The 12,182-nt window shown below is 33.2% G+C and overlaps 2 protein-coding genes and 1 long non-coding RNA gene across 7 annotated transcripts in view; 2 read left to right on the forward strand and 1 right to left on the reverse strand.

Moving 5' to 3' along the window:
• The window catches only part of LOC145730334 (uncharacterized), a 318,043-nt gene that overhangs the window by 153,033 nt on the left and 152,828 nt on the right, over positions 1-12,182 (forward strand). The window lies entirely within an intron of this gene.
• The window catches only part of dlg1 (MAGUK family member discs large 1), a 269,680-nt gene that overhangs the window by 131,748 nt on the left and 125,750 nt on the right, over positions 1-12,182 (reverse strand). The window lies entirely within an intron of this gene.
• LOC145730331 (larval cuticle protein A2B-like) lies at positions 3,219-5,472 on the forward strand. Its single transcript, XM_081981503.1, has 2 exons — positions 3,219-3,327; positions 4,879-5,472. The coding sequence occupies exons 1-2, from the start codon at positions 3,316-3,318 to the stop codon at positions 5,374-5,376; spliced, it is 510 nt and encodes a 169-aa protein (XP_081837629.1). The 5' UTR covers positions 3,219-3,315; the 3' UTR covers positions 5,377-5,472.

Below are 12,182 nucleotides of genomic sequence, written 5' to 3' on the forward strand. Positions count from 1 at the left end.
TGTAACTGTTAAGCAGAGTTTCTAGCATTTTCCCGCAGAAAAATGTCAGTTTTTCTAAAATATTAATATTTAACATACTAATTTGCCTTTTATTTATTCGAATTATGACGAAAACAAGAATGTGTTTAGGCAATGTGTGCTGTAAAAAGGGGAATAATTTTTGCATTCTGTTGGTATTTTACCAAAACGAAGATCAACAAGATCACAAGAATGATTCTTTACAGCTATTGAAAAATTATTTGCTTATGTTAGTTCTTGTATGTCGCTTTGCACAGTTTGCCATTATCCCTTTTCACGCTCATTTAGGGCAATATTGCATTCTCTCTCTTGTAGACAATTGAGTTTCTTACAAGATTCTTCTTTTGTGTTTTCTCGAGGTTATTCTGTTCTTTTTACATACAAAGAAATACGATTAGCAAAAGTATTTCTGCCATTTGGACTCTATTGTGTGTAGTTGCACGTTGTGGTAAATAAACTGCTGACGGATGTAATCGAGACATCTAAGTATTTGGTCAGTTTCAACGCCCAAAATACTTGCGCCGAGATTTTTAACAAAGAAAGATTTGAAAAGCCCTACTTCTTATACAAGTAGAATCAGGTTTGCTTTATACAAGGTGTACAACTACCGCGGTAGATATTTCGAAAACTGCAAAAGAGAAAACTTTTCGAAAATTTCGATATTATATCGCTACTAATTTCAATATTACATAGCTACTAACTTTATGAAAAGCTTAAAAGAACATTTGGGTAGAATTGATATTAGCCATATGTCCGTGCCTTCCGTCTCACTTAACTCACTATAAACAGGAGAGACACATGTCCCTTTCTACGTCACAAATATATGGTGTATCAAATAAGTATGGTTTTTACTGACGTGTTTTTTTGCAGTAATATGTTAAATTTAAAAAAAATAGGTGTCAAATCATTTTCTGAGAACCCAACCCTGTTATCCCAAATATTTCTTTTAAATTACTAACATAGGTAGGGTACATATAAGGGTACTGTGACATGTTTTAGATTGAAAGATGACGATCTGACGTAATTGTTATAGGAAGTGTCTGGTTCCACTGCTATTCTTTCTCTCTCTCTCTCGGTAGCACTACAACCCGTAGTGGGTCTTGGCTGCGTTAACGGTTTGCCTCCATCCGTCCTGGTCCATCAGGGCCTACTTCCAGTCATATCCCTGCATAGTTTATAAGTCTTTTAAAATATTGTCCCTCCACCTGAGTCTCGTCCAACCCAGCGATATCTTTCTTGCTGGATTTCCTTCCCATACTATATTGATCAGTCGGTCGTCAGTTGCTCTTTGGACTTATCCAGCCCATTTCAGACGCTGGGATTTTATTGATTTTACTATATCCTGCTTTCAGTATAGGTCCTATACTTCTGCATTTGTCATTATGCTATATTGGTTCGTGTTTGGATCCTTGATGGGGCCAAATATTCTTCTCAGGATCTTCGTTTCAAACCGCTTTAGTGGGAGCTCGTTGCGTATCGTAAGGGTGTTAAGTTTCACAGGTATAGCGGATGGTCGGTTTAATTACAGCCTGGTACACCCTCAGCTATGACACTCTTTTCACCGTTTTGGATTGCATGAGGGTTCGCATAGCAAAGAAACACCTATTGCCACTGAGTATTCGTGCTTGAAAGTTAAAAGAGAAGTTAATCTACTGAATCATCATAAAAACAGTTCTACGCATGTTCCAAGTTGTCAAAATGTTTTGGAAAAGTTTGTTCTAGTTACATATTTGATATTTTTCATTTAGAAATTCGTCTTGTTGGTAGCAGTGGAGAATTTTGAACAGTTCAAATTTAACAGTATAAGAATATTTAACCGAATATGAATCGAAGTGTCTCAATATATTTTACTTTTATTCTATATTAATTAGCTGTTTTTGTGTTAATATTTTCATTTGTTTAAAATATTTTCTTATTAGGGAGTCAGACGACAAACTTTTGGTTTTGTTTGTTGTAAAATGTACACAAATATAGGACAAAGAAAACAAATATTTTTGATATGTGTGATATTCCAGTCAAATTTAGGAGACATTTTTATTGGTTGCTTTGTAAGTGTTAAGTTTGAGCATAAACGGGCTAGATACTGAAAAGTATCGAATCTTAATTGTTAAATGATACATTTTAAATGTTAATATATTATTCTCAAAAAATTAAGATTGGAACATGCAAGCCATTTTGCTCCATTTCATTCTGGTTAGGAGCTGTGACACTCCAAATTGTGAAAATGACATTTTTAAAACGTCAATACATTTCTCGAAAACAGTTAAATATAGATATAACTTATAAAAAACGAACCATACTTAAAATCGTTAGGAGAATCTAAAAATATAATAATAAACAAGATGTTTTATTTAAAAATGAGGAAAGTGAAAATATTTTAAATGTGGAAGCCCTAACGCAAATAGTAATCCCTGAAATTCTCAAAAAGTTGTTTATTGTAGTTTTTGAAATATGTATAAGAAGGGTAACTTTTTCAAAAACAGTTTATTTTTCCTTTGTAGTAGGCCAAATATTGAAACACCATCTGAAACACAAAACAATTGCAGATGATTTGGTCAAACTCAATATTCCGCTTTGATTCTCAAATAACCGGCTTTTCAACGCCTTTTTATCGATAAAATCCATTAGAAGCATTTTGGAGAGACAGAGTGTTGATAATGATCAAAAATTTTGAGGTGTACATCACAGCAAAATTTTTGCAAAACTAATTTAGTCCAAAACTACCTTCTTTCGTAGAGAATTAAATTTTTTACAACTTTCTTCTCTCAAATTTTTTTGTTTATGCAAATCAAATTACGATAAGTTAAATTTGAAATTTTGTAGTATGGCAATTTCAACTCTTTGTGTAGTTGTGTATGTACTTTTTGGAAAATATCTCCATTAGATGAGATAGTATAGGAAAAAACTATCTATTTCCTACGACTTGAATTTTCTCTGTTTTTGCTTTATTTACATATAATAGAAATATGATTACATCAAATTTGTAGTTAATTTTTAATTTGTATTTAATTATACTCTTATTTCGGCTTTTTTGTAATTAGGTTAACTGCTATAGATTTTCCAGCACATAAAATATTTAGGACGTCGATCTATATTCAAAGAAGGATCTTTAAAATTACCATCGACAAACGGTTGTCCAAATTCACCTTGAAAAGAATTTCGTACTAGGGCCGTTTATTATTCTATGCGCGACGTTCTTTGGAAAGTTATGTACTGTAATAGGACCTATAAAAACCTGACCCCAAACACTTTTCGTTATCAGTCGATCATCGTTCGAAATTTAATAAACAATTAGCCATGGCAGCTCAGGTACGTAAAGTTTTGCAGGGTAGTTAGTTAGTATATTGTAGTGGTGTGAAAAAGTTGTTTTCAAAGTGGTGAAGTGAATTTTTGGTGAAATTTAGTGCAGAAAGATCGAAAATCGGTTTTCAAAATTTTTCACTCTCAAAATAGTGCTTTTTTCAAAAAATTTATTGCTGTTACACATTATTCTTCGCTTTTTAACTTTCAACAATATGAAATTCTTCTATTTAAATTGATCAGTTTAAGGATTTTCGCAAAGAACGTGATCAACTATAGACTTCTTCAAAACTTTTCAAAGAAAAAAATCATTTGATTTATTGAAGTCGTTTTAAGCAGTTTTGACTCTATTTTCTTATATTTGTATCTCGTTTTTTGTTTTCAATTTACTATCAAAGGATTTTAGCTTATTACAACTGCTTTCAAGCGAATTTAGCTATTCCAGATCTTTAAATCATTCCCTAGTTAATTCTTAATAAGATAAGACGTTTACAACATAGATTGAAATAAAGTTTGTTCATAAAATGTATAGTAAAAAATATATTATAATAAATTTTATAATTTTTTGTCTTGCAAAAAACATACAAAGCTCGATCATATCTACTTTATATGTATCATTAGCAAAAAAGGAAAGTTGTAGAAAATTTCTTCTTCGAACATTCTCTACAGAAATGAATGAGGGAACTGTTTTGATTGAATAAGTAAATAGTCATCTAAAGATTTACCGAAAGTGCAAAAAGACTCAAGAAAAGCTAATATGACACGTCAACTTGTGCAAAATGTGCAACAATAAGAAAAAACGTTCAAAATCAAAGTTGTAGAAAGATTAGAATTTTGCCTTAAATAGACGTTTAAGGGAGACAATTATTGTAAAGATATTCAAAGAGATACATATATACGACCTAAAATGATATATGAATAAAATATCGAATATGAAAAAGGATGATTTTGCAATCAATTTAAGAAAAACATCAATTAAAAATTAAGAAAAGATAGACACAAATGTGCTACTCACAACAATAGCATATTCGAGGTTTTGGCATTGCAACGATATCTTAAGTGTTAGTACAATTAAATTTTCAACTGATGGTATCTCCTTTGTATCTAAAAATATCAAAGAACGAAAAGAAAATAGAAAAAAATTGTATTATCTATAGAATCGTAAGAGGGTAATTTGGCACTTGATTTGAGTGTAAGGAAGATCTTTGCCAAATAGTAGACACAGAGTAAAAAGTTGTTTAGAATATTATCGATGACTGATATTAAACAGAGCTCATTCAAGCTTCGATTTAAAAGCAAGACATAGTTTATTGCTGCTCTAGAGCAACTTAGAAATACAACACAACAAACATAGAATATCTGTTTTTAAGAGAACTTATTTGTACTAAATGGCCACCTCAGGCAGATGTTTGCCAAAATGGGCAAAAGAGCTAAAAAGTAAAAATATAATACTGTTTTAGTTTTTTTTTCTTCTGACTCTAAATGTCTTCAGAGTTGTTGCTTCTAAATATGTGCTATAGTTTTTGATAATCAACTTATTAAATTTTTTTTCTTTTATAGGTAATTCTTTTCGTGGCCTTCGTAGCCATCCTTAAGGGCGGAGTTCAAGCCGATGCCAGTTTGGTTGCGGCTCCAGCGGTTGTAGCCGCCCCCCAGGTTCTGGCTAAAGTGTCTGATGCTACCTACGACCCCAACCCGCAGTATTCCTTCGCTTATGACGTTCAAGATGGCTTAACTGGCGACAGCAAAAGCCAAATCGAAAGCAGGAACGGTGACATTGTCCAAGGACAATACAGTGTTGCCGACCCTGACGGCACCAGGAGAATCGTCGACTACACTGCTGACCCCATCAACGGATTCAACGCTGTAGTGAGGAGAACTCCATTGGCTGTAGCTGCGCCTGTAGTCGCTAAAGCTGTAGCCGCCCCCGTTTTGGCTCCAGCACCAGTTTTAGCCGCCAGGGCTGCTCCAGCACCTTTAGCTTACTCAGCGTACCCTGCACCCTGGCCTGCACCAGTTGCTAGAATTGCTTCTCCTTACAACTATGCTGTGGTTTAAACGACGTTCGCGGTCACCTGATGTTTGTATATAAATAGTCTATTTCTTTTGTTGCTTTTAAATATTATTCTTGTGCATTAAATGTTCTGAAGTTGCTTTTATGGTTTGATTTTTCAATTGAGAAATTCTTAAATGTAAGAAAACGCTCTTAAATCTAAAACAATCCCTCTCTCATTCACACCAGAAAACTTTTGAATTAAATCTTAATTTAAATGAACATTTTAAGGTTTGGCATCTACAAATGCAACTAAAAACAGTTCTTATTCAAAACAATATGCGGTTATCCTTTTGTTAAGGTAAATATAATCTGTAAGCTTTTCTCCAGGTATTTCTGTTAATAACAGTTCACTGTCAATTAAAGAAAACTAATTGATTCCATCGTATTCGGGAATTCGAAATGTTTTAAAATCAATTTTTGAACCTCCTTTCATACAGATGGAGTTACATGCCTGATGAAGCCAAAAAGCAGAAACACGTGTCGCCAATATATGGATTTAAGTTGCTCGTGCAGCACTCAATGTAGTATTTTTCAAAGATATTTCAAAAAATTATAAACGCGGCAAAGAAATATTAGTTTATTATTTAGAATTTTTAATTCCAGCAGTTAGTAACAACTACAAAATATTGTTAAATTAATTCTCTCAGGTAATTATCATTAAATTTTTGGTTTTTGTATTTATTATGTTTATGTTAATAATTTTAAAAAAATGAGAAAAAGTAATAATCGCTGTTGAAATGATATATCCAACTTCAGAATCACCATGTATGTACTTGCAAATGTTTAGTTAAATAGGGATGTCTTGTACAATGAAAAACGGTTACCTAAAGTCTGTTCACGATTTTTTTGGATCTACCAAATTGAAATTGAAATTTTCACATTTTGCCTCTTGTATATTTTTAACAAAGATTTTTTCTTTAAGGCTATGTGACAATTTTCCATGACATGTTGCTTCACAGTAACAAAAATGTAACTTTCTAAAAATAAATTAAACATAATAAGGTTAATATTATCTTAAAAAAACATAAAATTTAAATCTGTAAAGGTTTCTGCGGATATTTGTATTATTAAGATCAAACTGGTTGTACCATTACGTCTATAACGTCTTTTAAATCAATAGCTTATTCGAGCTTATTTCTACATATTTATAATGGAGGTACATACTTCTATTTCTTATCCTAATGGAGGTCTACACCTCATTATTTTTTATATATTGGGTTAAATAAAAAAAATACAAGTAGAGTTACTTATCATAAGCATAAGGTATAGTAGAAATAAAAAGACTTGAAAGTTGTAGGAAATTTCATCCTCTGCAAGATTGTATTAAGGTGTTTTGTCGTTAAGGGTCTCTCTTAAGGAGTTACAAAACAAAAAGTGACAGGGTGTTCCAAACTGCTTTTTTAAACTAACTTCCCGCTTTGCCCATCCCTTAATCCTAAATAACTTTTAAAGCAAATGACAGGATTAAGAGCAATTGCTCTATAACAAATGCAAATGCTGCATAAAATTAATCGTACAACTTTGGTACAAATAGAATGTCCTTTGTAGACATTAGCACAACTTTTCTTTTTTTTTTTAGGTTTTTACGCTTCTCCTTTATCTTTACAAACAAATTACAAACTTCTACATGGTCAATTACAAATTGTTTTAAAACGTTAAATACAAAAAAAAAACGGAAAAATATAATAGAGAAATAATCATTCCCTGACTACGCGTTTTTTTAAAGCAGGCATTCAAAAACACAAATTATTCGAGCCTGACTAAACTGCATTATGATTAACTCAACCTTTAATAACGATATAAATAATTATTTAACACTGAGTAGTCCCTCCGGACATGGGTTAGATTTGTAAATGTGAAATGCCACTAATAATCAATTATTTTATTATCAAGTTTAGTTGAATGCAACTAAACCCAATTAAACGATGATTTTAGACAAAACTACACATGCAGTAGCCAAATTATTCATTAATTTAGTAACAGTTGGATTCTTTAAAATTTAAAAAGTCTCAGTCGCAGTCATTGAATCAATAGCAACATTGAATTTTTTTTACTGCAACCTTAGTAAATGATGTTATTTTTTTATGAGAAATCTTAACAACTTTCTTCTTCCAAAGTCTAGGATTCTGCATTCGTCCAACCGTTGGCAATTGCCTACTTATCCGTTCTCTAAACTGTTAAGGAATGAACCAATGTAGGAGTAGAAAAAATCATTTCTTTACGCACTAGTGCGAGAAAGTCTATATTTTGAAAACAAAAATGGTGCGGGAATGTTATCATTCGCACACGCTCGTAGAAAAACTACTAATTCGTTTTTTTGTTATCAGCTCTGGTCTCTATAGCGTGTCATGTTATGTCACCGGTCTAATACAGCTTTTGACCTTTTATTCATGTTAGGTCTATTTTCTCGATGTAACCTCAGCATACTGCATAACACAAACGTCAACCGTGCGTATTTCCACGACGTGTGGTTAGAACGGTGTCGTCACTGGTAACTACAGCGGAAAACCATCCTCCAAGTGTAGTTAGCAATCGTGGTTACGTCTGAAACTACCAAAATGACCGAAATGGCTTTAAAAATCTGCTTCTAGGTATCTTTTTAATCCACTGTTCATGAAATCTGAGCATTCGGATATGCTGGTCGTCGAATAGGGACACAAGAAAGTCCAAACAGTGCGCAGTTGGTGAAAGTCTGCGAGTTTGAGCAACTTTCAAAACCTCCTACAGGACTGGCAATTTCATCCATTCACAATAAACATTTGTCTATATTGCACAATCTCACAAGCACAACTGAACTCAATAGATGTGATTTCAAAAACAACAGAAAAACAATAAACAAAACACACAACTTTTCGCTTTTAGCAAAAGTTGTGTGACTTGAGGTAATTTGAATGGCTAGGTAGTCAAACGACATAATTTGTTCGATAGTTTTGTTTTCCAGAGAAAGTTTACATCTGAGTGGTTCTTTGGAAACTCGCAAAGAAGATGTAATCAGTTGAAGTTCAGCTTTCATGTGCCTCCTTGCACTTTTTAATAAATATCGCTCTTAAACGACTATTTATCGTAAAATGAGAGATTAATAGTTATTTACATTACTAGTGGGGTATGAGCATTTTTATAGTCACGAGTGGGAGTGTTGCCACGACGAGGTCGTAGACCGAGTTGTGGTGATCACACGAGTACGTTAATTTGCCATACCCCACGGGTGATGTACAACATTTTATCTACGACCATCAGAAGCAGCGTAAAGTAAGAAAAAAATTCATATTTTGTGCAATGTGAACTATTTAGGAACGTCTCGTATATGCTTACTACGGGTAGTTATTTGTTACCCTTAAATCTTGTCATCTACGCTGTACTGTTTTGGTGTTGTTGCTATGGTGGCCATTTGTTTCCACATATCACTTAAGCGACAATTTAACAGTGTCAGTCACAAATTTTTAAAAGTGCATTTCGTTATGAACATGTCTGAAGAACTTCCGTCAGATATTGAAGAAGCTGCCGCAAACGTGGTATCTGGCTTGTTGCCTGCCAAGTCAAAGGAGAAATATGAAAAAATGTATCAACGTTTTGTCACCTGGTGCGAGACCAAGAACATAAAGAGTCCCTTTCAAGAAAAAGTGTTACTCGTGTACTTTGAATCCTTGGCAGCAACCTATAGTTCATCCAGCCTTTTTTTTTTTTTTTGTGTAAATTCGATCCAAGAACTTTCTAATTCAGGAATTCATTTCACTTTTAATATTTATAAAAAGTAAAATATAGTTATTATTTAAGATAGGTCTGTTCATGGTTTTATCAAAGTTATGTTTAAATTCAATAAACAATTATAGCAGAAATTTTCATTTAAAGTTGTTTTATCGCACTAGTGCGATAAAATCGATTATTATCGCACTAGTGCGGTAAAATCGCTCATTACGTAACTCAAAATGAGCTATGTAATGAATGATTACCATGCTAGGAGTAGATAAAAATAATAAACTAAACACTGGTATTTTGCACAAATCATTAAACTACTTTTGATTATATACCTAGAATAAACTCATATTGGGGTTAGTATTGCTTTAGATATGAATTCCTAGGATCGTAATAAAATGGCTTATGCTGTGTGCTTCTTCATATTTTGATAGCTTTATATAAATCATCCTACAAGTGCTGCATATATGAGTTTAATGCGCTTTTCACAACGGCGTTTCACGTTAGATTTACTTTATTTTTCCATTTTATTTCGTTCTGAACGAAGGCGTTCTCGAGCATTAAAGAAGACCATTATAACTTTATTAATGAGACCGGTTTGGCACAGCGTTTCCCACTAAGAATGAGTTTTCCAAGAACAAAAGATATTACCGGATTAGAAGATTAGGGAATTAGAGGTTGGTTTACGTGGGAAGTTTTCAGAATATTTTTTTTTTGAGTTACTGTTGATCTACCAGCCAGTTATACAGAGTTTTATTCTAATTTTGTTACATCCTTCAATAGACGAAGGAAGTGCTTTTTTATTGAGCCATTGTTTGATTAAATTTGTTGATTGTCTTCCGCATTATTTTATTTTTAATAATAAAATAATAAATAATAATAAAATGCTTTGATTTCAACAACAATAAGTTACAGAAATGTGTTGAAATATGTCAAATGGATTGAATTAAAACTTACTCAACAACGCAAAGGAACTAGTCGAAAAAAGGAAAATTTACAGTACAATTATTACCTAAAATAATCTTAAATATTTTAACTTATTAGATTTTCTGAATTAATGCCTAAAAAACGCGTAAAAATAAATAATAGCTATTTATTTACTAAGGGCGTTATAGAGAGCATAATGTCCTGAAGTCTGAAACAGCCCCGAGGGACAGGTTTCGGCCTGAGTTTATTACCTAAAAAGTCAAGAGTATCCTAAGGTAGGGAATATGTAGTTTTCATGGCATGAAATAATAAAAATGCCATTGCTAATACGAGCCAGACATTTTCCAGTTCCAGAATAGCAAGGAGAGGGGCAACTGCGCCGCATCGGTTACCGACTAAAAAAGTTCCTCGCGATTCTAGAAATCCAGTTGCCTGTAGCATTTAGTAAGGTGGGCATCAATACCGCCTCTCAACAACAAAACTTTCAAGAAATATAAGCCGCTCCAGGCAATAAACAGTTAAATTGGTTGTCCGAGTGCCAGTTGAGCAATTTATAAATTACTTGCCTAACCAGGCAGAAATATTATTATACCTTTTCCAGTTGTTGAATGCGTAGACCGAGATTGGTCTTGGAATACCTAATACCTCTGTTAACTCGTCAAGGTTATCGAGGATAACTTGAGTGAAGAAAGCTGAACTAACATATTACCTACAAGCTACATCTGCAAACGTACGTGTGTGCATCATTCAAAAACACTAAGAGTTTCTTTGTAAGTGTTACCTCTTTAGAGATTAGAATCCTTTCGACGTGATCTTAAAGGTGAACAAGTGTTCAACTTATTTCATTAAGTTTAAAGAACTGTAAATAACTGACTACTATCTATAGTAGACAATAATATTTGACTATAAAGTTATTAATTAATTTACCATCTGTATGAATGTGGTATGAATGATTAGTTTTTAAGTTATTTGATTAAGGTTTTGAGTTTATTCAGAGTTTTATTTCTTCACAAGAAGCAGCCAGTCCTATTTACTATACTGTTCGTAATCCACAATTTGTTGACTATTACATACATTTGACAGAAGTTAAACTAAAGCGTTCTTGTCGTTGTTCGAACTAATAAAAATAATTCCGCAACGAATAAATAGCTATTATTGATTACTTGCCGAAGGTGAGACTATTAATGGCAAATATTGTTTAAACTTTCTAGAAAAATTATGCCAACAAATTATAGAAGAACGAAAAAAGAAAAACTTGTTTAATCAGGACACAACACGCCAGCCTTGTCACAAGTCTGGCGCTGTTATGGATTAAATTAAAGAATTAAGTTTTCATTTAGCTCCTTCGGACTTGAGGTGAGAGATAAGCTCAGTTTGTATGCTTAAGAGACCCTGAACTGCGGGTTTTAAGATCCGTTATGTTTAACTCGGCATTTGTGTTTTGTGTGCTTGAGGTGATGATAAGTTTGTTGCCCCGATATTCAACTCGGAACCAGCAATTATTGTTTTTCTATGGATTGGATCAACTTGCTTCTTCTGGTAAATTGTAATACTTAGCTTTAATAATGAAGACATGATGTCTAAATTCACATTTAGTCATAAAAAATATTATCAGTTTATATATTTCATAAACAACACAAAAGTAATTAACTAGGTTATTGCCGCTAATGCACCGCCAGCAGGTCACCGGGCAACCAGGTACCAGACGCAGCGTCAGCAGGAAAATCACCAAACCTTCCAATGTGGAGCACAGAACAATATTGGTCAGCACTTATTATTTTCATTTGTTTATAACGTTTGTAAATGTGTATAAATAGTTGTTAACTGTTAAATAAAAATCAGTATTAATCCAACAGCGGTTCTTACTCAACCTTCCAACCTAAACAACAATAAACTACCAAGTATCCTGAGCAATCTTCCTGAATTCCATTACATATTCTAATTGAATGAAGTTGTTTGAAGTTAGTACTCGACGGCTTTGGTATAAGAAACAGTTACGTGGCAGCTTGTTGTAACGTTGTTACGCAGGAAAACTGACGACCACATTGCACATTGCTAACATATTTCAACACGTCTAATTTAACGTCCCATATCTATTAAATGCTATTGACTACTGAGGATGAGAAGGCCGTTCTGACAAGTTCTGACAGGATCACTGGTGACGTCTGGCATGGAAATCCCAAAGGGT

Source organism: Ips typographus, linkage group LG6 (assembly GCF_016097725.1).
Source record: "Ips typographus isolate SLU linkage group LG6, UJ_Ityp_2.0, whole genome shotgun sequence".
Taxonomy (NCBI): Eukaryota; Metazoa; Arthropoda; class Insecta; order Coleoptera; family Curculionidae; genus Ips; species Ips typographus.